The sequence below is a fragment of the Aegilops tauschii genome, chromosome 7 (assembly GCF_002575655.3).
Source record: "Aegilops tauschii subsp. strangulata cultivar AL8/78 chromosome 7, Aet v6.0, whole genome shotgun sequence".
NCBI classification, from domain to species: Eukaryota; Viridiplantae; Streptophyta; class Magnoliopsida; order Poales; family Poaceae; genus Aegilops; species Aegilops tauschii.
Window position 1 is genome coordinate 466,530,972 of NC_053041.3, and position 27,428 is coordinate 466,558,399.

The 27,428-nt window shown below is 42.9% G+C and overlaps 2 protein-coding genes across 5 annotated transcripts; both read left to right on the forward strand.

The window, feature by feature from the left end:
- The first annotated feature begins 1,242 nt into the window (after positions 1-1,242).
- On the forward strand, positions 1,243-8,232 carry LOC109743443 (ABC transporter A family member 8). Of its 2 annotated transcripts, XM_020302533.4 has the most exons (18): positions 1,243-1,437; positions 2,423-2,780; positions 2,980-3,056; positions 3,146-3,290; positions 3,493-3,612; positions 3,705-3,832; positions 4,273-4,437; positions 4,583-4,745; positions 4,829-4,954; positions 5,053-5,136; positions 5,359-5,720; positions 6,224-6,424; positions 6,540-6,649; positions 6,757-6,841; positions 7,100-7,228; positions 7,306-7,411; positions 7,514-7,602; positions 7,697-8,232. In XM_020302533.4, the coding sequence occupies exons 1-18, from the start codon at positions 1,318-1,320 to the stop codon at positions 7,994-7,996; spliced, it is 2,868 nt and encodes a 955-aa protein (XP_020158122.1). In that variant the 5' UTR covers positions 1,243-1,317; the 3' UTR covers positions 7,997-8,232. The 2 variants fall into 2 exon arrangements, with proteins under 2 accessions (XP_020158122.1, XP_073360862.1); XM_073504761.1 differs by having other exon boundaries at positions 7,306-7,602.
- A 1,190-nt stretch (positions 8,233-9,422) lies between these two features.
- Positions 9,423-13,084, forward strand: LOC109743445 (protein RMD5 homolog). 3 transcript variants are annotated; one of them, XM_020302536.4, is made up of 3 exons: positions 9,423-9,686; positions 11,706-11,840; positions 11,911-13,084. In XM_020302536.4, the coding sequence occupies exon 3, from the start codon at positions 11,934-11,936 to the stop codon at positions 12,888-12,890; it is 957 nt and encodes a 318-aa protein (XP_020158125.1). In that variant the 5' UTR covers positions 9,423-9,686; positions 11,706-11,840; positions 11,911-11,933; the 3' UTR covers positions 12,891-13,084. The 3 variants fall into 3 exon arrangements, with proteins under 3 accessions (XP_020158125.1, XP_020158124.1, XP_073360863.1); XM_073504762.1 differs by having other exon boundaries at positions 9,489-9,686; positions 10,744-11,840; XM_020302535.3 differs by having other exon boundaries at positions 9,428-9,686; positions 11,706-13,084.
- The last annotated feature ends 14,344 nt before the right edge of the window (positions 13,085-27,428 follow it).

A 27,428-nucleotide genomic window follows, 5' to 3' on the forward strand; every position in this document is an offset into this window, starting at 1 on the left:
GAGGTGGCGGGTCACACGAGTGTCCTTTGCGACGAGTCTTCAAGCGAGAGAGAGAGAGAGAGAGAGAGAGAGAGAGAGAGATCAAGACCTGTCAATTTGAGGGTCTTCTTTGCCACGTCGGTATGGGACTGTCAAAATCGGGATGAGTCAGCATCAAAACCAGGTCAGACGGTAGGACGGACGAAACTTGTTCAGTTTGAATAGTTGAACTTGGGATGCAAGTTGACCTATTTTGAAGTTAAGAGACTAATTTAGACTTCAATAAGAGTTGAGAGATGAATAGCGGAAATCCCTTTTGGAGCTCGGCCTCCAGTGAGGCCTTCAAATTCAAATTTGAAATTTCATCGAAATTCATATTTTACATTTCAATTTTTTTAATACATATATACATGCAAACATAACACACATGTGTGTAAATTTTCAGTTCAAAATACATTGAAATAAGGGCTGTGCAAAAAAGACAAATCTGGGGCTGTTTAACACATGATACTATTCATCCTACGAGGCCATGAATTTCTCTTTTTTGTACAGTTCGCAAATCAAGATATTTCATCATGAATTTTTACACACATGTAGGTTACATCCTTACATACATGCATATTTTTTTAAAAAATTAACCATAAAAATTTGAATTTGAATTTAAAAAAATAAATGCCTCCATGGAGCTCGGCCTCCAAAACGCCTCTCTCGAGGAAAAGTATACTTTTTATTACGTGTTTTACTTCCTCTCATAGTCGATGTGGAAACATTCTCCCCCTCACGTATCGGTCATTATGGGTCCATCAACCATGGCCGACCACCCGTGAGTTCATCGAAATCTGACACATCGGATTTGATACCACTTGTTACACAATCAATTAGAGAGGAACACAGACTGATGAGAGGCCCCGAGAGACTAGCCTCATAGAAGGGGAAATTCCCATTCTAACTTCTAAGTCGTGTTCTGTTTCGTCCCAAGAAATACCACGCGAAATGAGAAGTGTGGGTCGAAAAATATAAAATACTCCCTCCGTTCCTAAATATAAGTCTTTTTAGACATTTCAAATGGAATACAACATACGGATGTATGTAAATATATTTTAGAATGTAGATTTATTCATTTTGCTTCGTATGTAATCATCTGGTGTAATTTCTAGAAAGACTTATATTTAGTAACGGAGGGAGTAGTCTATTGTGGCGGGAAGAATCTCTTGGGCGGTTACCCTATAAAAACCCCTTCTAAACGGCCAAGAACTCCTGCCTCTTTCTCTTCCGCCTTCAGACCAGTCAAAGGGAAGAGAGAGAAGACAGAGAAAACCCAAGAACTGCCGCCGCGAGATGGAGCCCTTGTCGGGCGCCGCCGCCGCCGCCGCGGCTGCTGGTGGCGGTGGAGCATCAAGGCCGCCGAGCTTCGCTTCGCAGACCAATGCCCTCCTGCGCAAGAATCTCATCTTCCAGGTCCAATCCATGCCTATTCTGCAGTTTTTCCGGTACTTTTTGGGGTTAGTAGTGTGGAATCTTTGGATGGGGTTTCCTGGTTCTTTAACATTTAGCAATAATTGGTTTAGGTGGGTGGTGATCTGACGCTGTCAGCTGCAAGATGGATGTAGAAATTCAGGCTTATTTGCTAGCTTCCATCGCTCCGGGGTTATGAATGTCACCTTCCCTGGTGATGTTTGCCACAATCTTCCGCTACTGCGGCCACAATTTGGCCCATTTGCGGGAACTCATGGGTTGGAGTGACATGTACTCTCCGTAATTTTCTTGTTGTTGTTGAGCTTTTGGCAATGACTGGTCAATTGCCCTGTTAACTTGATAATAAAAAGCTGTGATATTTTGATGCAAATCGAGAACGACGTCGTTGTCAAGTTGTCAATACCACTCATTGGGTAATACAGTTTGTGAACATCATAATAGCGCACTGTGCACGTGGTAATTCTAGTCAGTATTTGTTTGAAATAATTATTTTTCTTACTAACAGGCGCTTACAAAGATAAAGAACAATAAACCATCCATTATTGATTCTATATATTTTTATTTGTTTAAAAGAGATTATATACATTCCGTTATCATGGCTAGCACATATTTCAAGTATGTTTCAACTTTATTGGTCAATACATTAAGAAAAATAAAGGGATGTGCTACACATCAATGTTTTGGCGAGTGATTAGTTTAGGATTTTTTTTTGGAGGAGTGGCTCACCATGGTATCAGATATACTACCTCTGTAAACTAATATAAGACAGCTTATATTAGTTTACAGTGGGAGTAGTATATTTGCCTTAAGAAAATGGGGGTGGGTGGGGGGGGGGGGGGGGGGATATACAAAAAAAACCCGGTAGTTTCTAACTTTCTATTGCATCACTCACATTAGTTTCTGTAATTGCATACTGGCTGTTTGGGTCATGCTAAGAGGTGGCAAACCATGTTTCATCACCTTGCAGAAACGCAACAGGAAGGCAACCATTCGGCTAATCATAGTTCCGATATACCTATGTGTATTACTCAGTGTCCTTCAACGAGTCATCAACAATTTATTGGATAAACCAAAATACAAGTGTGGGTGCATGTGTGTTGATGTGAATGGCACTGGTCCTTGTCAAAATGTGTGTGGCATTCAGTACTCTACATTGGACCAGGCTGGCAGTTGCCCTATACCAAATCCTCCTGAATGGCCTGCTCTCTTGCAAGTACCCCGCCCCGAGTATCGTGCCATCCAGGATTCCTCTGAATCATGCAGAAAGTCACAATCCTGCCCGGCCGCCATACCGTTCACGGGGGCAAATGAAACTCTATCTACTAGTAAGTAATCTGTATCATATAACTATTTTAATCCCCACAAATCTTCTTAAGCTATTGTGCTGAGAAGTGAAGTGTGTTCTTTGTCCGGAATTCCTTTGTTTCGAGTAACCACGGAACTAAGGGTGATAGATAAGTCTACTAACATATAGCGCATTCACCATATTCCTCTAACCATCAACTCTGCTTGCTTGTTTGACAGCTGTCATGCAGAACATGTTCACAGACTTGCCACTTTTAAATATTTCTGATAATGCGAGCATATCTGGTCTTCTCCTGGTAAGTTAAAATAACCAGACTATTGCTTGCATGTATGTTCATTTACGGAACATGTCGGTGAGACTTGCTTTCTTATCATGTAATTTCAGGGGACAGATATGCCAGGTACTTCTACGGGCTTCATCGAACCTGCTTTTATCTCGGATCTACCCATTTATGTTCTTCAGTCGGAATGCAAGTCCAGGGATTCAGTTACACTCCGCACTACCATTGATGCTATTAATGTTCAGAAAGGTAAAGTTCGTATATATTGCTACGTCTGTTTCTGTGTGGAATAGTCTAGCATATAAATGCATAATCATTCCCATTATTCATCTTTTTCATAAGAACCATCAAATTCTATGCATTCCCACGATGATGTTCCGACATTATCAATTATGTGCCTCGTTTGGTTGGAAATGATTTCATATCTGAACTTCTGTATTTCATTTAGCAGAAATAAAATGTGTTCAAGGTCTACCTTTGTGGCGGAATAGTTCAAGAACAATCAATGAGGAGACCTTTAAGGGTTACCGGAAAGGAAAAATAGGGAAAGGAATTAGTGAAGTTGCAATGGGTATGACATCCTTCTCTATGGATATAGTGCTGTTGTTTCCTTATATGCGGGCATCAATGCACCAGTAACACTAATTATTTCTGTTGTTATAGCTTATGATTTCCAAGACTCAAACGAGAAGCGTTTCAATGTGCTTGCATTGTATAACTCGACTTATCAGAATATCTCTTATGTTCCAATGCCATTCGGACTTCTGCGTGTTTCACGTTCACTGAATGCGGTGGGTGCCACGTACTTCACTGATAACAGCATTGACCTCTTACTATTAATTTTGTTGTCCCAACATGCTGAAAGTTATTTTGTCTGTCATTTACTGTTCTAAACTCTGAACCACTTTATGTTACCATAATAAATCCACAACAAGATCCACGGAAACATGCAATATGGCGTGAGAGAGATAAAATTGCTGGATATATATTTACCTTGTTCTGCTACTAATATGTCACCGAATAACACTTTCTGCATCCTTTTTACATTTAACTTTCTTACCTTTAAGAAAAATGTTGAATCATCAAAATTGTTTCTAATTCATTACAGTAATTTCATATTTTAAAAAGATACTACTCTTCTTTTAACTTGGCTATGTTGCTCTTTTATCAACACAGTTTGGAAGTTATACAACTCATTCCCATATTAACATATTGCTTGACATGTGTGTAGGTTTCAAATGCCTATCTCCAATTCCTACAAGGTCAAGGTTCAGGCATAAAAATGTTGCTTGAGTTTACAAAAGAAATGCCAAAGCAAGCGACTCGTCTGACAATTGATTTTTCTTCTCTTATTGGTCCTCTCTTTTTCGAATGGGTTGTTGCGTTGCTTTTCCCGGTAAATGGTACCAGAATTGACAACATTTTTGCTGTTACAAATAGGAACTGGATTGGATATAACAGCATATCTAGAATACAGTAAAAGTTACCAGAGTAAACCGTTGCATGATTGCAATGCTTGAACCTCTTAAGTTCTAATGCAGGTTATGTTGACATACCTTGTATATGAGAAACAACATAAGCTCCGAACAATGATGAAAATGCACGGGCTTGGAAATGGCCCTTACTGGATTATCTACTACGCATACTTCCTTATCTTGTCTACGGTGTATCTTGTGCTATTTGTCATTTTTGGAGCCCTTATAGGTATCAAAGCTATCCAACCACAGTTATCATAAAAACAATAGCAGTTATCAAGCCATTTATATAAATCAGTTGTTAATTTGCAGGTCTAAATTTTTTTAAGACGAATGACTACGGTATCCAGTTTGTTTTCTTCTTCAGTTTCATTAACTTGCAGATTGTATTATCTTTCCTAGCTGCAACATTCTTTTCGAAGGTTAATACTGCTCAAGGTATAAATTATTTTACCATTTTATCTCCGCATTTATTACCTATTGCCCAGTGCTGCAAGGTATGTGATGTTTGTTGCTTCTTATCTTCGTTGTACCAGCAATTGCATATCTGTACATATTTGGATCAGGGTTAATGGCAGGATCTCTTATTCGGAATTTTCTTGAAGGTGGAAAATTTCCAAGTAAGTTCACGATCATTTTAAGAAAATTTTCAAGTTTTTACCTATTCAAACTTCACATTAACTTTGTTTAATAGAATTAATTACAGTTTTAAGTTTTAACCATGCCATAGCAAGTAAATGTCTTTTTTTGTTTCTGATGAACATATACCATCCATTTTGAGACCAACCTTACGCCCTTGCCTATTCCAGTTTCACCATCATTTTCCTCTTGTGTTATTGCAGGACACTGGATTACAGTTCTGGAGATAATACCTGCATTTTCTTTATATAGAGGATTATATGAGCTTAGCCAATATGCTATTAGGGCTTCAGAGACGGGAAATCCTGGCATACAATGGAGTGATCTAAATGACCATACAAATGGAATGAGGGATGTGATGATCATTATTATTGTTGAGTGGTTGGTTTTGCTTCCTGTTGCATATTATTTTGACTATGCTGCTTCAGTTGGAAACAGCTCTGGCCTCCTTTCCATCATCAAACGTCTCCTAAGAAAGAACCCCACTTGGAGAAGGATAGCTGTTAACGAAGTTGCCGACAATGATGTTCATGTGGAAATGGAGAAGTTAGACATTATTAAAGAAGTAAGTTACTATTTTACGGTTCATCACTCCTGCAGACAATTCAAATTTTCACCTCCCAGCATCGTTTTATGTGTAGTTTGAATATTTGAAAATTACCTGTAAGGCTCCATTATTTTATTTACTTAACTACTCCCTCCGTTCCTAAATATTTGTCTTTTTAGAGATTTCAAATGGACTACCACATACGGATGTATATAGACATATTTTAGAGTGTAGATTCACTCATTTTGCTCCGTATGTAGTCACTTGTTGAAATCTCTAGAAAGACAAATGTTTAGGAACGGAGGGAGTACATAATTACTTATGTCCCAAGAAACCTTTGTTGTCATTGTTAACTAAAACTAGATGATACCCCGCACGTTGTTGCAGGAATGTTTTGCAACATATTTCAATGATATTTTGATTATACGGAACATGAATATTTGAATATGAGAACTAAAATTGAAAGTCGGCATCACCTGTTCCTTGATTATGTGCTGACACTTTGGTATGGCGAATCACAGAGGGAGACTGTTGATCAAGTACTACAGCAGCGGAACAGTGGCTACGCTGTTGTCTGTGACGATCTCAAGAAAGTATATCATGGAAAGGATGGTAACCCTGATAAGTATGCTGTTCGAGGTCTATCACTTGCTTTGCCGTACGGAGAGTGTTTGGGCATTCTTGGTCCTAATGGAGCTGGCAAGAGCTCTTTTATTAGCATGGTTCGTCACCCTTAATCGGCATCCTTTTCAAAGTTCCGAGTTGAGTACTATCATTGGGTAGTTGTGATGTTTTAACCCTCTTGTGGTATTCATCCTTCTTGCTGATGCCTGACAGATGATTGGGTTTTCAAAGCCAACATCGGGGAATGCATTTGTACAGGATTTCAGCATACATACTGACATGGAAAACATATACAACAGCATGGGGGTTTGCCCGCAGAATGAGTAGGATATGCACTTCTTTGTTTCAAATAATTTCTCAGTAATGTTGGTCAAGTTCATGATAAATTCCTTCTGATTCTCACATTGTGTTGTCTCTATTTGGGATGCAGTATGCTTTGGGAGATGCTGACTGGCAGAGAACATCTCCAGTTTTATGGTCGACTGAAGAGCCTCAGTGGCTCTGCTTTGGACCTTGTAAGTTATAACGGTTCACTAATCACATAGTGCATTAGCATAATCTCTTAGGTGAATCCAATATATGTTCTAAAAGAAAAACCATTGTATGCTACTGCTTTCAAGACTTCAGTACCTCTACTATCTTTGGATTCACCTTCTAAGATACTAAGATATGTAACGGTATCTTTTTGTTCTGTGGAGTTACAAAGAAACCTGAAAAGACTTACTGAAATTAAAATGATTTCTGTTTTGACATCTAATGAAAATGATTTCTAGGCCGTTGAAGAATCTTTAAGAAGTGTAAATTTACTCCTTGGTGGTGCTGCTGACAAGCAAGTCAGGAAGTACAGCGGTGGCATGAAGAGGCGTCTTAGCATCGCCATCTCGCTGATTGGAGATGCAAAAGTATAGCTTTCAACGTCATCTTTATTTTCTTCAGTCACCGGTTAATCCACGCTCATACTTTTATAAATGTGTATCAGGTAGTGTACATGGACGAGCCCAGCACTGGATTGGATCCAGCTTCGAGGAAGAGTCTCTGGACTGCTGTGAAGCAAGCAAAGCAAGATAGAGCTATCATTCTTACGAGTAACCTTCAACCTATGTCCATTCCTTCTCTTGCGCTTGGCCATAGTTGTTTCCCTTCCATGGTAGCCATCAAACCACTGGTCCTCTTTGGCATCTTTGCAGCCCATTCCATGGAAGAAGCCGAAGTTCTCTGCGATCGGTTGTGTATCATGGTAGATGGCAGGCTCCAGTGCATAGGAAGGCCTAAAGAGGTATATGATCATGTGGACATAATGACCTCTCCATGATTTAAGATCAGTTGTGACATTGTTGTTCATACAAGTACTCTGAACTCTATAATCGCAGCTCATAGCTAGATATGGAGGCTATTATGTGCTGACGATGACGACATCGTCGGAGTTCGAGCGCGAGGTAGAGGATTTGGCTCTGAAGCTCTTGCCGAACGCGAGGAAGGTGTATCATCTGTCAGGAACACAGAAATACGAGCTGTCGAAGCAACAAGTCAGGATTGCGGATGTTTTCATGGCCGTGGAGAATCTGAAGAGGAGGGTGGAAGTGCAAGCATGGGGCCTCGCGGACACCACCATGGAGGACGTGTTCGTCAAGGTCGCCACAGGGGCGCAGTCAAGTGACGAACTCTCTTAGCCCCGCGCAAAGGTTCTGCTTGTGATGTACACTTTGTAGAAATTCATTTTTGTGGAGCCAATGCTCTGCTCATCCTGTATGTAGAAACTCTTTTCTGTATGTGTATGGTGATCATTATGTTGCAGATGTGTATATTTAGGTGTACAGTCAGAAAATGTACCTAGCTAACACTCAACAGCTTATATTCTTAATGTAATACTACATGATTTTAAGGTTTTTAACATCATTTTCCCTCTTGTTGTGCTGTTGCTTTCATGTCTACTTCATTCAGCAATGTGTAGCTTATGCTTTTGGTAGAGTGACCTTGTGGCTGACATTATTGCTCTATCTTCCATTGTCCAATCATTAGATAACTACAGTAATGGCAATTATTGGCTTCTGTCTAAGATAATCTCTGGGATGATATTATCTTTTGTGCACTTCAGTTGTTAGCGAGATGGAATTTGCCATTCTATCATTATAGTCAAACTGATTTGATACCATGCAATTTATGTCACAGTACTGTACTCCCTCTGTTTCTTTTTAGTCTACATATAAAATTAGTTCGAAGTCAAATTTTGTAAAGTTTGACTGACCAACTATATAAGAAAAAAAAATCAACATTCACAGTATGAAATCATTCTTTAGATACATCATGAAATTAACTTTGATGCTACATAACTATTGTATTGTAAATGATGCTATTTTTTTAGATAAACTTGATCAAACTTTATGTAGTTTAATTTCAAACAAATTTTATACGCAGAGTAAAAATAAATGAAGGGGGTAAGAGTTAACGATAGTACTTTGTTTGCTTGTAAGCAAAGACTTCGCTTTCATTGCAACTGGGAATCTTCCTGTCGTTGTCCTCGGGGGCAGGAGAAGCGGCACTTAATTAATTGTTTGTCATTCAACTAGCACGATGACCCTCCAAAATGCGAAGCCATCATTTTAGCGAGTCGAAAGTGTTAAGTTTTCATTTTTCTCTGCGTAGATATATTTATCATTTTGGGCATAGCTTCATGGCCTCTAACCCAACACAATCCAATGAGGAAATACTCCCTTACCACTTGGCATGAGTGGTAAACTATATCAAAAACAATGAACAATAGAAAATACTCCCTTCATCCATATTAATTGTCCATTTGAGCGACAATTAGAGTAGTATGAAATGAAAACAAGACCTAGTTCTGCAGTAAAAAGTAAAAGTGTTACAAGACCTAGTCCTTGTATGGGTGATATGTGACGGTTGCTTTATCTATAAAGCGGGGCGAAAGCCTTTTTCGGTAAGCATGCTCTAAAATAAAAATTAGGGGCACCGAAAATTACTTCCCCCGTCCCGTAATGTAAGACGTTTTCTGACTCTACTGAGGTAATACAATTTAATTTAAAAAAAACCGTAGTAGTCAGTAGTTTGTTTTCTTCCGAACGAAAATGAAAAATCTATGCCATCCAATCCCCAGGCACGCTGGAAAATCCATTCTCTCCTCTTCCTCCCTCTCCCAGCCCCCCTGACCCACCAACGCTCCAATGCGGCACTAAAGCAAAATCTCTCCCACAGAACGCCACCGCCGTGCCGACGTGCCGGCCCCGCCGACGCCCACCCCGTCCGCCTCTCCCCGCGCGTCGCCGCCGCCACCACCGCCGTCTCCGCCCCGCCGCCTCCCTGCCGTCTCCGCCCCGTCCGCAATCTCGGAGATTGGATTTTCAGGTATGAATGACCCTTCCGCCATCCGTCCAGCTGATCGGTAGAACCCACCGAGCTCCACTAATTTTTGAGCTGTGCCCGTGCAACATCCGGATCCGCCCCTGTAATTACCTCGTTTCGTCGGCGACGAACCCTAGCATGCTTGCCTGGGTAGGTTGCTCTTATATTATATCCCACCATGCTCGCCGCGGAATCGTTTGGTGGCTCTAGCAGCGCTTGGTTTTGTAAATACTTTTGGGGATTCAACTGAACCCCCATGCTCCAAGCCAGGTCCCTGTCTCGGATCGAACGAGCTTGCTTGCTTGCGCACACGGACAAGCTCGCAAGACCCGCTGATTGCGTGTCGTAGCTTGACTCATGGATCACTGGTCTGTAGTGAGGGCGCCACTTGCCACCAACCTTTATATGCCGTATGTGTACATGTGTTGAGATAAACTTTGTGGATAGCGTGCCCAAGGAAGGAATCTGAATTGAGTCTTTAGTGGGATTGGAAAGTGAAGTGGCTTTGGTATCGATTCCGTTTTCTCGCGATATGAATCCTCTTTATGAATCAGGCTTGCACGCCCAGTTGGATTTGATGGATGGGATTATCTTATCTTGTTCAACACTAGATAACTTGTTAAGTAGATTACTTCCTCAATGCCCATTTAGGAGCATGACAGTAAGTCTGTGACTATGATAGACTTTCCTGTGGCTCACATGACTACTGTTTGCGCTCTTCTTGCCGTGGCCTCTGTTCGTTTATGGTCCATTTCTCAGCTTGACGTGAAGAATGGTTTTCTTAATGGTGAGCTGTGTGAGGTGGTGCCATGTAGCCTCCACCACCACCAGGGTATTTTATTCCCAAGGGCATGGTTTGTCGTCTTTTTTCTCCCTTTATGGGCATATTTATTTTGGTGGTCTAAGGTCTGTGTGCACTTCTTTTATTTGATGCTCGGTGTTCAGCTGAGTTGTGTAGTGAAGTTTTACTGCTCAGGAGCTTGTAAAAATCCATTGGCTGTGCGGCAGAGAGAAATAAAATTCTTCTTTTATCGGTAAAAAAATGTGTTTGCCCTTGCAGTGGAGCTGGGAGCTGGGAGCTGGGTTGAGACGAACTCCCAACTCCTTGCCTTGGCCTTGAACAACCCAGCCATGGACTGCTCGATACATGTGGTAGAGTTGGATGACCTGAAGGTCCAGATACACACTTGGTTCTCCATCTGCAAAGTTCAAGCATGTCGTCGTGAAGCAAATAGTGCTGCTCATGACTTGGCCAAGCTAGGCTTCCTGTGTAACACTGGTGAAGTTCTTTTATGGGACTATGATGTACCAGCACAGGTTGCTGACCATGTAAAGGGTGATATGCCCAACCCACTTGGTAATAAAGCTCGCTTTACCCGTAAAAAAAGTGTGTTTGCAACCATGCCACACATTTTTTTTTCTTACGCATGTGGCATCTTAACAAATTGATTTCATGGAATCCACTGGCGTATTGTGGCCAACATAGGTATGAAGTTTTGAATGGTGATTCATTGTGAATTTTTTTGCTGGTTGCCCTGAGGTGCTAACCCAGGCATTCTTAGTGTTTGTGAACTGTGAGAACAGGGTTAGGATGATAACATGGTGTTGCCTTCTATTTATTTACTCTAGTGCTGCAGCTTCAGGAGAATGTGCGATCAATTTAGCAACATATTCTGTAGGTGTCGGTACAGAATAGTACTATGTGTCTTGCCAATGGGTTCCTAAGATACTGCTAGTATTTGGCCAACATTTTACACTTTTAGTGTGGTGTAGCATGAGTGAGATAAAGTTGAATGTTAGATACTGTCTTCAATGTTCTAGTGATGCTGATTGTGTTGCTTGCATCTTGTTGATCATCATAGATTTATTTACAATATTGATGTTTGAAACCTATGCTTTAACTTCTGTGTTCTGATTTATCAGCAGTTAGACATTGTTATTCGCCTTTTTTTTTCTTTGCTTCATGGTGGTTCTCTGAACAAATTATTTATTTATATGTGATTTTTTGACTTGGACATGCAGTGCCACTTAGTTGGGTGTTCTACAATGGAGCTTGACAGTCTAAGAGAGGCCTTTGACCGAGTTGTTGAAAAACGTGTGTTATCTTCTACCAAAGTTCAGGAAGCTGTTGATCAGATAGTGGATGAAGTTAAGCAGGTAATATCCAAGATGCAGATGATGGATACAGATTCCATGGACAGTTGTGACCATTCATCCATCCTTGCAGAATTGAAGGCCAAGCTGAACGAAATGGTGCCATTGAGCCAACTTGAAGGCTGTCAAAAGGAATTGAATGTTGCACTGAGCAAATATCTCAAGGTTCTCGAGAAGTCCTTCAATACAGATATATCAAAGGCATATAGAAATGTGGATTTTGAGGCCAGCACAGTAAACAACATAATAGCGAATCATTTCTATCGCCAGGGCCTCTTTGATCTTGGAGACTCCTTTGTCCATGAGTGCGGTGAATCAGACGAGACTTACCTGAAATTACCATTTCAGGAGATGTATGGGATACTTGAAGCAATGAAAGCAAGAAACCTTGAGCCTGCGCTCACTTGGGCTGCCAATAACCGTGATAAGCTGTTGCAGAATAGCTCAATGCTTGAGTTGAAGCTCCATTCTCTTCAGTTTGTTGAGATACTCACCAGAGGAAGCAGAGATAATGCTTTACAATATGCAAGGACTCACTTGGTGCCCTTTGCCTCCATGCACAAGGCAGAGATCCAGAAGCTAATGGCTTGCCTGATCTGGGCTGACCGGCTTGAACAGTCCCCATATGCCGAGTTTGTGTCATCGACGCATTGGGATAAGCTAGCCGAGGAGCTAATCCATCAGTTCTGCAGCCTCTTAGGTCAGTCTAGTGATAGCCCACTGAGTGTAGCCGTATCAGCTGGTTTTCAAGGGCTACCAACCTTGTTGAAGCTCACCACGGTAATGGCTGCCAAGAAGCAGGAGTGGCAGACCATGAAACAGCTTCCAGTCCCCATAGACATCGGACCAGAGTTCCAGTACCACTCAGTCTTCGTATGCCCGGTGCTCAGGGAGCAGTCGAGCGACGAGAACCCTCCGATGCTGATGCCCTGTGGACACGCCGTATCAAAGCAGTCGATCATGAAGCTATCAAAGAGCAGCTCCAGACCTTTCAAGTGCCCTTACTGCCCCTCGGAGGCAGTAGCTTCGCAGTGCAAGCAGCTTCATTTCTAAGTGTTCCATTTTTCCCAGATCAAATTCTGTTTATACAAGCCCTTTCTTCGTGTTTCTGTTTCACCTATCCAGTAACTTTGCCTGTATTATAATCTTGTATCCTTATTTAAACCTGGATGTTCATCTGTACAGTAGCAAATTCCACTGTGTTAAAAATTATCTCTTGGTACAAAATACAAAAATAAGTTTCACTACTGGCTTAGTCTGTCGTTGGAATCCTGTATGTTCATGTTGAGCTCCTTTACGGTGATTGGGGCAGTACTGGGAGTACTTTCGAGTACTTACCCCTCCGATTTTTATTAGCCGTCCGATTTGGTGGGGGATTAAGAATGAATTAACTTAATTAGTTTAATCAGAGAAGGGCATAATGGTCCAGGATAATATTTTTTTGAACCGATCACGTCCACGACCAGAACCACGTCTAGATCTAGTAGCTCGGTCAAGTCCTTCTCGTCCTCTTCCTTCTGTCCGACGAGCCCGGCGAGAGGAACCAATTCACCGTCGTCGGCGTCGTTCTCGTCCTCCTCCTAGTCCCCTTCACTATAAAAGACGTGGTCGGCGGCAGGAAGAAGAATAAGGCGTGACATCTGCGGCGGCAGTGTCGGCGGCGACGGCGGCGGCGGTATAGGAGAAAGCCCCCCGCTGATCCCATCGCTTCCGGACTTGCATCTTAAGGTATGAATCGCCCGAATCTCAACTTACTTTGATTCGTAGCCTGCACTTCCTACTTAGATTTGTTTAGTCATCATCGATTTAGGTTTCCCTAGTGTATGCAATTCAATTTAGAATTTTTCATCATCCATGGTCACTTCACTAGTTTACGGGGGACCCAGTTTATGAACGTTTATGATCGCTTGCCATAACATGTACAAGGAGCAAAGTTTAAAATTCCACACAAGATTTCGTAGTGGGTTTTGCATGCATTTATGTCTGTCCTTTCAGATTTTTATTCGTCCGAATTGTGATGCAGGAAGACATGGCAGAGGTAAGTCACGAGTCAATGATGGAGTACTATCATATTGCCAACAAGATGTTTAATAGTGAGGATGAAGGTTATACATTCTATAACAAATACGGTCTTGAGAAAGGTTTTAGTGTCCGGAGAAGCTATGTCGAGTGGGATGGATCCAACTGCCATATAATGTTAAGGAAATTTGTGTGTAGTCGTGAAGGGGTTCGTGAAGAGAAGCACATGAAGAGGAAGATGGAAGATAGAAAGAGGAGGCCACGGAGTATAACTCGTGTAGGGTGTAAAGCTAAATTGGTGATTGTAAGACAGGAGGAAACAGGTCAGTGGTTTGTCAAGGATTTCATCGATGAACACAACCATCCTCTAGCCCCACGGGATCTGTCGTGTCTTTTGCGTTCACACAGGAGAATTAGCGATGAGCAGAAAGCGGACATTGCAGACATGGAAAAATCTGGGATCAGAAAACACCATATTATGGATATCATGTGCATGCAATACGGTGGATATGATGAGGTTGGATGCATTATGAGGGACATTTACAATTTCTGCCATGCTAACAAGCAGGAAACAATTTCTTCCGGGGATGCTCAAACGGTGATCAATCACATGGTGGCGAGGCAAGAGCAAGATTCAGATTTTTTCTTCATGTACTTGGTTGATGAAGCTGGCCATCTGAAGGGACTGTTCTGGTGTGATAGTCAATCCCGACTTGACTACGAGGCTTTCGGAGACGTTATTGTTTTTGATAGCACATACAGAACCAATAAGTACAATCTGCCATTTGTGCCCTTTGTCGGGTTGAGTCACCACCGCAGCACCGTTATTTTTGCATGTGGTATCATTTCACATGAAACAAGCCAGGCATATGAGTGGATGTTACGGACCTTTTCTGATGCTATGGGACAGAAGCATCCTATATCTGTGATCACGGATGGGGACCTTGCAATGCAGAGAGCAATCAGGATGGTGTGGCCTGACTCAAACCATAGGCTCTGTATATGGCACATTCAGCGCAGAACATTGTACGCCATCTGCATGATGACACGGTAAAGGAGGAATTCCGATCTTTCATATATGATACATCTTCCATTGAAGAGCATGAGAGAAAATGGTTACACTTCTTACAACAGAATAAAGTAACAAGTGAGGACTCCTGGCTGCATCAGATGTATACGATGAGAAAACTGTGGTGTGCTCCATATCTTGAGGGCCGTTGTTTCCTAGGATTGAGCAGCAATCAGCGGAGTGAGAGTTTAAACTCGGTGCTACATACGCATCTTAAGGCTAAGATGACGTTGTTTCAAATGCTAGAGCACTATGAGCGTTGCCTTGCGTCGCGACGCTTGAACGAGGCTCTCCAAGACGTCGAGGCCTTACAGTCCGTTCCGTTCACAGAGGAAAATGCTTCAGTTCTTGAGAAACATGCCGCGAAAGTTTTCACTCCTGCTGTGTTTAAGTTGGTCTTATGGAGCATAGATGCTATCATAAAATGTGAGATCAGAGAGGTACTTGATGCAGCAGAGGTTACTGTTGGGGAACGTAGTAATTTCAAAAAAATTCCTACGCACACGCAAGATCATGGTGATGCATAGCAACGAGAGGGGAGAGTGTTGTCCACGTACCCTCGTAGACCGACAGCGGAAGCGTTATCACAACGCGGTTGATGTAGTCGTACGTCTTCACGATCCGACCGATCAAGTACCGAACGTACGGCACCTCCGAGTTCTACACACGTTCAGCTCGATGACGTCCCTCGAACTCCGATCCAGCCGAGTGTTGAGGGAGAGTTTCGTCAGCACGACGGCGTGGTGACGATGATGATGTTCTACCAATGCAGGGCTTCGCCTAAGCTCCGCAACGATATTATCGAGGTGTAATTTGGTGGAGGGGGGCACCGCACACGGCTAAAAGATCTCAAGGATCAATTGTTGTGTCTCTGGGGTGCCCCCCTGCCCCCGTATATAAAGGAGCAAGGGGGAGGCAGCCGGCCAAGGGGAGAGGCGCGCCATAGGGGGGAGTCCTACTCCCACCAGGAGTAGGACTCCTCCTTTCCTTGTGGGAGTAGGAGAAGGGAAGGGGAAAGGAGAAAGAAGGAAGGGTGCGCCCCCCTTCCCTAGTCCAATTCGGACGAGACCATGGGGAGGGGTGCGGCCACCTTTTGAGGCCTTTCTCTCCTTTCCCGTATGGCCCATTAAGGCCCAATACGAATTCCCGTAACTCTCCGGTACTCCGAAAAATACCCGAATCACTCGGAACCTTTCCGAAGTCCGAATATAGTCGTCCAATATATCGATCTTTACGTCTCGACCATTTCGAGACTCCTCATCATATCCCCGATCTCATCCGGGACTCCGAACTCCTTCGGTACATCAAAACTCAATAAAACTGTCATCGTAACGTTAAGCGTGCGGACCCTACGGGTTCGAGAACTATGTAGACATGACCGAGACACGTCTCCGGTCAATAACCAATAGCGGGACCTGGATGCCCATATTGGCTCCCACATATTCTACGAAGATCTTTATCGGTCAGACCGCATAACAACATACGTTGTTCCCTTTGTCACCGGTATGTTACTTGCCCGAGATTTGATCGTCGGTATCTCGATACCCAGTTCAATCTCGTTACCGGCAAGTCTCTTTACTCGTTCCGTAACACATCATCCCGCAACTAACTCATTAGTCACAATGCTTGCAAGGCTTATAGTGATGTGCATTACCGAGTGGGCCCAGAGATACCTCTCCGACAATTGGAGTGACAAATCCTAATCTCGAAATACGCCAACCCAACAAGTACCTTTGGAGACACCTGTAGAGCACCTTTATAATCACCCATTTACGTTGTGACGTTTGGTAGCACACAAATGTTCCTCCGGTAAACGGGAGTTGCATAATCTCATAGTCATAGGAACATGTATAAGTCATGAAGAAAGCAATAACAACATACTAAACGATCGAGTGCTAAGCTAACGGAATGGGTCAAGTCAATCACGTCATTCTCCTAATGAGGTGATCTCATTAATCAAATGACAACTCATGTCTATGGCTAGGAAACATAACCATCTTTGATTAACGAGCTAGTCAAGTAGAGGCATACTAGTGACACTCTGTTTGTCTATGTATTCACACATGTATTATGTTTCCGGTTAATACAATTCTAGCATGAATAATAAACATTTATCATGATATAAGGAAATAAATAATACTTTATTATTGCCTCTAGGGCATATTTCCTTCAGTCTCCCACTTGCACTAGAGTTAATAATCTAGTTCACATCGCCATGTGATTTAACATCAATAATTCACATCACCATGTGATTAACACCCATAGTTCACATTGTCATGTGACCAACACCCAAAGGGTTTACTAGAGTCAATAATCTAGTTCACATCGCTATGTGATTAACACCCAAAGAGTACTAAGGTGTGATCATGTTTTGATTGTGAGATAATTTTTAGTCAACGGGTCTGTCACATTCAGATCCGTAAGTATTTTGCAAATTTCTATGTCTATAATGCTCTGCACGGAGCTACTCTAGCTAATTGCTCCCACTTTCAATATGTATCTAGACCGAGACTTAGAGTCATCTAGATTTAGTGTCAAAACTTGCATCGACGTAACCCTTTACGACGAACCTTTTGTTACTTCCATAATCGAGAAACATATCCTTATTCCACTAAGGATAATTTTGACCGCTGTCCAGTGATCTACTCCTAGATCACTATTGTACTCCCTTGCAAAAATCAGTGTAGGGTATACAATAGATCTGGTACACAGCATGGCATACTTTATAGAACCTATGGCCAAGGCATAGGGAATGACTTTCATTCTCTTTCTATCTTCTGCCGTGGTCGGGCTTTGAGTCTTACTCAATTTCACACCTTGTAACACAGGCAAGAACTCTTTCTTTGACTGTTCCATTCTGAACTACTTCAAAATCTTGTTAAGGTATGTACTCATTGAAAAACTTTATCAAGCGTCTTGATCTATCTCTATAGATCTTGATGCTCAATATGTAAGCAGCTTCACCGAGGTCTTTCTTTGAAAAACTCCTTTCAAACACTCCTTTATGCTTTGTAGAATAATTCTACATTATTTCCGATCAACAATATGTCATTCACATATACTTATTAGAAATGTTGTAGTGCTCCCACTCACTTTCTTGTAAATACAGGCTTCATAGCAAGTCTGTATAAAACTATATGCTTTGATCAAAGCGTATATTCCCACTCCGAGATGCTTGCACCAGTCCATAGATGGATCGCTGGAGCTTGCATATTTTGTTAGCACCTTTAGGATTGACAAAACCTTCTGGTTGCATCATATACAACTCTTCTTTAATAAATCCATTAAGGAATGCAGTTTTGTTTATCCATTTGCCAGATTTCATAAAATGCGGCAATTGCTAACATGATTCGGACAGACTTAAGCATAGATACGAGTGAGAAACTCTCATCGTAGTCAACATCTTTAACTTGTCGAAAACCTTTTTGCGACAATTCTAGCTTTGTAGATAGTGACACTACTATCAGCGTCCGTCTTCCTCTTGAAGATCCATTTAATCTCAATGGCTCGCCGATCATTGGGCAAGTCAATCAAAGTCCATACTTTGTTCTCATATATGGATCTTATCTCAGATTTCATGGCCTCAAGCCATTTCGCGGAATCTGGGCTCACCATCGCTTCTTCATAGTTCGTAGGTTCGTCATGGTCTAGTAACATAACCTCCAGAACAGGATTACCGTACCACTCTGGTGCGGATCTTACTCTGGTTGACCTACGAGGTTCAGTAATAACTTGATCTGAAGTTCCATGATCATCATCATTAACTTCCTCACTAATTGGTGTAGGAGTCACAGGAACAGATTTCTGTGATGAACTACTTTCCAATAAGGGAGCAGGTACAGTTACCTCATCAAGTTCTACTTTCCTCCCACTCACTTCTTTCGAGAGAAACTCCTTCTCTAGAAAGGATCCATACTAAGCAATGAATGTCTTGCCTTCGGATCTGTGATAGAAGGTGTACCCAACTGTCTCCTTTGGGTATCCTATGAAGACACATTTCTCCGATTTGGGTTTGAGCTTATCAGGATGAAACTTTTTCACATAAGCATCACAACCCCAAACTTTAAGAAACGACAACTTTGGTTTCTTGCCAAACCACAGTTCATAAGGCGTCGTCTCAACGGATTTTGATGGTGCCCTATTTAACGTGAATGTAGCTGTCTCTAATGCATAACCCCAAAACGATAGTGGTAAATTGGTAAGAGACATCATATATCGCACCATATCTAATAAAGTACGATTACGATGTTCGGACACACCATTACACCGTGGTGTTCCAGGTGGCGTGAATTTGTGAAACTATTCCACATTGTTTTAATTGAAGACCAAACTCGTAACTCAAATATTTGTCTCCGCGATCAGATCATAGAAACTTTATTTTCTTGTTACGATGATTTTCCACTTCACTCTGAAATTATATGAACTTTTCAAAATGTTTCAGACTTCTGTTTCATTAAGTAGATATACCCATATCTGCTCAAATCATCTGTGAAGGTCAGAAAATAATGATACCTGCTACGAGCCTCAATATTCATCGGGCCACATACATCTGTATGTATGATTTCCAATAAATCTGTTGCTCTCTCCATAGTTCCGGAGAACGGCGTTTTAGTCATCTTGCCCATGAGGCACGGATCGCAAGCATCAAGTGATTCATAATCAAGTGATTCCAAAATCCCATCAGTATGGAGTTTCTTCATGCGCTTTACACCAATATGACCTAAACGGCAGTGCCACAAATAAGTTGCACTATCATTATTAACTTTGCATCTTTTGGCTTCAACATTATGATTTATGTGTATCACTACGATCGAGATCCAACAAACCATTTTCGTTGGTGTGTATGACCATAGAAGGTTTTTTATTCATGTAAACAGAACAACAATTGTTCTCTAACTTAAATGAATAACCGTGTTGCAATAAACATGATCAAATCATATTTATGCTCAACGTAAACACCAAATAACACTTATTTAGTTTCAACACTAATCCCGAAAGTACAGGGAGTGTGCGATGATGATCATATCAATCTTGGAACTACTTCCAACACACATCGTCACCTCGCCTTTTACTAGTCTCTGTTTATTCTGCAACTCCCGTTTCGAGTTACTACTCTTAGCAACTGAACCAGTATCAAATACCGAGGGGTTGCTATAAACACTAGTAAAGTACACATCAATAACATGTATATCCAATATACCTTTGTTCACTTTGCCATCCTTCTTATCCACCAAATAGTTGGGGTAGTTCCGCTTCCAGTGACCAGTCCCTTTGCAGTAGAAGCACTTAGTCTCAGGCTTAGGACCAGACTCAGGCTTCTTCACTTGAGCAGCAACTTGCTTGCCGTTCTTCTTGAAGTTCCCCTTCTTCCCTTTGCCCTTTTCTTGAAACTAGTGGTCTCGTCAACCATCAACACTTGATGTTTTTCTTGATTTCTACCTTCGTCGATTTCAGCATCACGAAGAGCTCGGGAATTACTTTCTTCATCCCTTGCATACTATAGTTCATCACGAAGTTCTACTAACTTGGTGATGGTGACTGGAGAATTCTGTCAATCACTATTTTATCTCGAAGATTAACTCCCACTTGATTCAAGCGATTGTAGTACCCAGACAATCTGAGCACATGCTCACTAGTTGAGCGATTCTCCTCCATCTTTTAGCTATAGAACTTGCTGGAGACTTCATATCTCTCAACTCGGGTATTTGCTTGAAATATTAACTTCAACTCCTGGAACATCTCATATGGTCCATGACGTTCAAAACGTCTTTGAAGTCCCGATTCTAAGCCGTTAAGCATGGTGCACTAAACTATCAAGTAGTCATCATATTGAGCTAGCCAAACGTTCATAACGTCTGCATCTGCTCCTGCAATAGGTCTGTCACCTAGCGGTGCATCAAGGACATAATTTTTCTGTGCAGCAATGAGGATAATCCTCAGATCACGGATCCAATCCGCATCTTTGCTACTAACATCTTTCAACATAAATTTTTTCTCTAGGAACATATCAAAAATAAACACAGGGAAGCAACAACGCAAGCTATTGATCTACAACATAATTTGCAAAATACTATCAGGACTAAGTTCATGATAAATTTAAGTTCAATTAATCATATTACTTAAGAACCCCCACTTAGATAGACATCCCTCTAATCCTCTAAGTGATCACGTGATCCATATCAACTAAACCATGTCCGATCTTCACGTGAGATGGAGTAGTTTCAATGGTGAACATCACTATGTTGATCATATCTACTATATGATTCACGCTCGACCTTTCGGTCTCCGTGTTCCAAGGCCATATCTGTTATATGCTAGGCTCGTCAAGTTTAACCTGAGTATTCCGCGTGTGCAACTGTTTTGCACCCGTTGTATTTGAACGTAGAGCCTATCACACCCGATCATCACGTGGTGTCTCAGCACGAAGAACTTTCGCAACGGTGCATACTCAGGGAGAACACTTATACTTTGATAATTTAGTGAAGGATCATCTTATAATGCTACCGTCAAACAAAGCAAGATAAGATGCATAAAGGATTAACATCACATGCAATCAATATAAGTGATATGATATGGCCATCATCATCTTGTGCTTGTGATCTCCATCTCCGAACCACCGTGCTTGTGATCTCCATCTCCGAAGCACCGTCATGATCACCATCGTCACCGGCGCGACACCTTGATCTCCATCGTAGCATCGTTGTCGTCTCGCCAACTTATTGTCGGGAATCCTGGCATAATTTTAAAATTTTCCTACGCTCACCAAGATGCATCTATGGAGTATACTAGCAACGAGGGGAAAGGAGTGCATCTACATACCCTTGTAGATCGCGAGCGGAAGCGTTCCAATGAACGTGGATGACGGAGTCGTACTCGCCGTGATCCAAATCACCGATGACCGAGTGCCGAACGGACGGCACCTCCGCGTTCAACACACGTACGGTGCAGCGACGTCTCCTCCTTCTTGATCCAGCAAGGGGGAAGGAGAGGTTGATGGAGATCCAGCAGCACGACGGCGTGGTGGTGGATGTAGCGGGATGCCGGCAGGGCTTCGCCGAGCTTCTACGAGAGAGAGAGAGGTGTAGCAGGGGAGGAGGGAGGCGCCCAAGGCTGTGTCTTTGCTGCCCTCCCTCCCCCCTTTATATAGGCCCCCTGGGAGGGGGGGCGGCGGCCAGGGATCCCATCTGGATGGGGGGCGGCGGCCAGGGGGGTGCCTTGCCCCCCAAGGCAAGTGGGGCGCCCCCCCACCCTAGGGTTTCCAACCCTAGGCGCAGGGGGGAGGCCCATGGGGGGGGGGCGCCCAGCCCACTAGGGGCTGGTTCCCTTCCCACTTCAGCCCACGGGGCCCTCCGGGATAGGTGGCCCCACCCGGTGGACCCCCGGGACCCTTCCGGTGGTCCCGGTACAATACCGGTAACCCCCGAAACTTTCCCAGTGGCCGAAACTTGACTTCCTATATATAATTCTTCACCTCCGGACCATTTCGGAACTCCTCGTGACGTCCGGGATCTCATCCGGGACTCCGAACAACTTTCGGGTTTCCGCATACACATATCTCTACAACCCTAGCGTCACCGAACCTTAAGTGTGTAGACCCTACGGGTTCGGGAGACATGCAGACATGACCGAGACGCCTCTCCGGTCAATAACCAACAGCGCGATCTGGATACCCATGTTGGCTCCCACATGTTCCACGATGATCTCATCGGATGAACCACGATGTCGAGGATTCAATCAATCCCGTATGCAATTCCCTTTGTCAATCGGTATGTTACTTGCCCGAGATTCGATCGTCGGTATCCCAATACCTTGTTCAATCTCGTTACCGGCAAGTCTCTTTACTCGTACCGCAATGCATGATCCCGTGAATAACGCCTTAGTCACATAGAGCTCATTAGGATGATCCATTACCGAGTGGGCCCAGAGATACCTCTCCGTCACACGGAGTGACAAATCCCAGTCTCGATCCGTGCCAACCCAACAGACACTTTCGGAGATACCCGTAGTGCACCTTTATAGTCACCCAGTTACGTTGTGACGTTTGGCACACCCAAAGCACTCCTACGGTGTCCGGGAGTTGCACGATCTCATGGTCTAAGGAAAAGATACTTGACATTGGAAAAGCTCTAGCAAACGAAACTACACGATCTTTTATGCTATGCTTAGGATTGGGTCTTGTCCATCACATCATTCTCCTAATGATGTGATCTTGTTATCAATGACATCCAATGTCCATAGTCAGGAAACCATGACTATCTGTTGATCAACGAGCTAGTCAACTAGAGGCTTACTAGGGACACATTGTGGTCTATGCATTCACACATGTATTACGATTTCCGGACAATACAATTATAGCATGAACAATAGACGATTATCATGAACAAAGAAATATAATAATAATCATTTATTATTGCCTCTAGGGCATATTTCCAACAGTCTCCCACTTGCACTAGAGTCAATAATCTAGTTACATTGTGATGAATCGAACACCCATTCCGTCCTGGTGTTGATCATGTTTTGCTCTAGGGAGAGGTTTAGTCAACGGATCTGCTACATTCAGGTCCATATGTACTTTACAAATATCTATGTCTCCATTTTGAACACTTTCACGAATGGAGTTGAAGCGACGCTTGATATGCCTGGTCTTCCTGTGAAACCTGGGCTCCTTCGCAAGGGCAATAGCTCCAGTGTTGTCACAGAAGAGAGTCATCGGGCCTGATGCATTGGGAATCACCCCTAGGTCGGTAATGAACTCCTTCATCCAGACTGCTTCCTGCGCTGCCTCCGAGGCCGCCATATACTCTGCTTCACATGTAGATCCCGCCACGATGCTTTGCTTGCAACTGCACCAGCTTACTGCTCCTCCATTCAAAATATACACGTATCCGGTTTGTGACTTCGAGTCATCCAGATCTGTGTCGAAGCTAGCGTCGACGTAACCCTTTACGACGAGCTCTTCGTCACCTCCATAAACGAGAAACATATCCTTAGTCCTTTTCAGGTACTTTAGGATATTCTTGACCGCTGTCCAGTGTTCCATGCCGGGATTACTTTGGTACCTTCCTACCAAACTTACGGCAAGGTTTACATCAGGTCTGGTACACAACATGGCATACATAATAGACCCTATGGCCGAGGCATAGGGGATGACACTCATCTTTTCTATATCTTCTGCCGTGGTCGGGCATTGAGCCGTGCTCAACTGCACACCTTGCAATACAGGCAAGAACCCCTTCTTGGACTGATCCATATTGAACTTCTTCAATATCTTGTCAAGGTATGTACTCTGTGAAAGACCAATGAGGCGTCTCGATCTATCTCTATAGATCTTGATGCCTAATATATAAGCAGCTTCTCCAAGGTCCTTCATTGAAAAACACTTATTCAAATAGGCCTTTATACTTTCCAAGAATTCTATATCATTTCCCATCAATAGTATGTCATCCACATATAATATGAGAAATGCTACAGAGCTCCCACTCACTTTCTTGTAAACACAGGCTTCTCCATAAGTCTGTGTAAACCCAAACGCTTTGATCATCTCATCAAAGCGAATGTTCCAACTCCGAGATGCTTGCACCAGCCCATAGATTGAGCGCTGGAGCTTGCATACTTTGTTAGCATTCTTAGGATCGACAAAACCTTCCGGCTACATCATATACAACTCTTCCTTAAGGAAGCCATTAAGGAATGCCGTTTTGACGTCCATCTGCCATATCTCATAATCATAGTATGCGGCAATTGCTAACATGATTCGGACGGACTTCAGCTTCGCTACGGGTGAGAAAGTCTCATCGTAGTCAACCCCTTGAACTTGTCGATAACCCTTAGCGACAATTCGAGCTTTGTAGATGGTCACATTACCATCCGCGTCCGTCTTCTTCTTAAAGATCCATTTGTTTTCTACGGCTCGCCGATCATCGGGCAAGTCAGTCAAAGTCCATACTACATTTTCATACATGGATCCTATCTCGGATTTCATGGCTTCTAGCCATTTGTCGGAATCCAGGCCCGCCATCGCTTCTTCATAGTTCGAAGGTTCATCGTTGTCTAACAACATGGTTTCCAGGACAGGGTTGCCGTACCACTCTGGTGCGGAACGTGTCCTTGTGGACCTACGAAGTTCAGTAACTTGATCCGAAGCTTCATGATCATCATCATTAACTTCCTCCCCAGTCGGTGTAGGCACCACAGGAACATTTTCCCGCGCTGCATTACTTTCCGGTTCGGAAGGGGTGACTATCACCTCATCAAGTTCCACTTTCCTCCCACTCAATTCTTTCGAGAGAAACTCCTTCTCCAGAAAGGACCCGTTCTTGGCAACGAAGATCTTGCCTTCGGATCTGAGGTAGAAGGTATACCCAATGGTTTCCTTAGGGTATCCTATGAAGACGCATTTCTCCGACTTGGGTTCGAGCTTTTCAGGTTGAAGTTTCTTGACATAAGCATCACATCCCCAAACTTTTAGAAACGACAGCTTAGGTTTCTTCCCAAACCATAATTCATACGGTGTCGTCTCAACGGATTTAGACGGAGCCCTATTTAAAGTGAATGCGGCAGTCTCTAAAGCATAGCCCCAAAATGAGAGCGGTAAATCGGTAAGAGACATCATAGATCGCACCATATCCAATAGAGTGCGATTACGACGTTCGGACACACCATTTCTCTGAGGTGTTCCAGGCGGTGTGAGTTGTGAAACTATTCCACATTTCCTTAAGTGTGTACCAAATTCGTGACTTAAATATTCTCCACCACGATCTGATCGTAAGAATTTTATTTTCCTGTCACGTTGATTCTCAACTTCACTCTGAAATTCCTTGAACTTTTCAAAGGTTTCAGACTTGTGTTTCATTAGGTAGACATACCCATATCTACTTAAATCATCAGTGAGAGTGAGAACATAACGATATCCTCCGCGAGCCTCAACACTCATTGGATCGCACACATCGGTATGTATGATTTCCAATAAGTTGGTTGCTCGCTCCATTGTTCCGGAGAACGGAGTCTTGGTCATCTTACCCATGAGGCATGGTTCGCACGTGTCAAATGATTCGTAATCAAGAGACTCCAAAAGTCCATCTGCATGGAGCTTCTTCATGCGCTTGACACCAATGTGACCAAGGCGGCAGTGCCACAGATATGTGGGACTATCGTTATCAACTTTACATCTTTTGGTATTCACACTATGAACATGTGTAACATCACGTTCGAGATTCATCAAGAATAAACCATTGACCAGCGGGGCATGACCATAAAACATATCTCTCAAATAAATAGAACAACCATTATTCTCGGATTTAAATGAGTAGCCATCTCGAATTAAACGAGATCCAGATACAATGTTCATGCTCAAAGCTGGCACTAAATAACAATTATTGAGGTTTAAAACTAATCCCGTGGGTAGATGCAGAGGTAGCGTGCCGACGGCGATCACATCGACCTTGGAACCATTTCCGACGCGCATCGTCACCTCGTCCTTCGCCAGTCTCCTTTTATTCCGTAGTTCCTGTTTTGAGTTACAAATATGAGCAACCGCACCGGTATCAAATACCCAGGAGCTACTACGAGTACTGGTAAGGTACACATCAATTACATGTATATCACATATACCTTTGGTGTTGCCGGCCTTCTTTTCCGCTAAGTATTTGGGGCAGTTCCGCTTCCAGTGACCACTTCCCTTGCAATAAAAGCACTCAGTTTCAGGCTTGGGTCCATTCTTTGACTTCTTCCCAGTAACTGGTTTACCGGGCGCGGCAACTCCCTTGCCGTCCTTCTTGAAGTTCTTCTTACCCTTGCCCTCCTTGAACTTAGTGGTTTTATTAACCATCAACACTTGATGTTCTTTTCTGATCTCCACCTCCGCTGATTTCAGCATTGAATATATCTCAGGAATGGTCTTTTCCATCCCCTGCATATTGAAGTTCATCACAAAGCTCTTGTAGCTTGGTGGAAGCGACTGAAGGATTCTGTCAATGACCGCGTCATCCGGGAGATTAACTCCCAGCTGAGTCAAGCGGTTGTGCAACCCAGACATTCTGAGTATGTGCCCACTTACAGAACTATTTTCCTCCATTTTACAGCTGAAGAACTTGTCGGAGACTTCATATCTCTCGACCCGGGCATGAGCTTGGAAAACCAATTTCAGCTCCTCGAACATCTCATATGCTCCATGTTTCTCAAAATGCTTTTGGAGACCCGGTTCTAAGCTGTAAAGCATGCCGCACTGAACGAGGGAGTAATCATCAGCACGCTGCTGCCAAGCGTTCATAACGTCTTGGTTTTCTGGGATTGGTGCTTCACCTAGCGGTGCTTCTAGGACATAATCTTTCGTGGCTACTATGAGGATGATCCTCAGGTTCCGGACCCAGTCCGTATAGTTGCTGCCATCATCTTTCAGCTTGGTTTTCTCTAGGAACGCGTTGAAATTGAGGACAACGTTGGCCATTTGATCTACAAGACATAGTGTAAAGATTTTAGACTAAGTTCATGATAATTAAGTTCAT

Excerpts from the sequence above, each read along its gene's own strand:
- LOC109743443 (XM_073504761.1), top strand. The coding sequence starts at position 1,318 with ATGGAGCCCTTGTCGGGCGCCGCCGCCGCCGCCGCGGCTGCTGGTGGC. Across the intron at positions 3,613-3,704 it reads AATTAGTGAAGTTGCAATGG|CTTATGATTTCCAAGACTCA; the intron begins GTATGACATCCT and ends CTGTTGTTATAG. Across the intron at positions 4,746-4,828 it reads CATTTTTGGAGCCCTTATAG|GTCTAAATTTTTTTAAGACG; the intron begins GTATCAAAGCTA and ends GTTAATTTGCAG.
- LOC109743445 (XM_020302535.3), top strand. The coding sequence starts at position 11,730 with ATGGAGCTTGACAGTCTAAGAGAGGCCTTTGACCGAGTTGTTGAAAAA.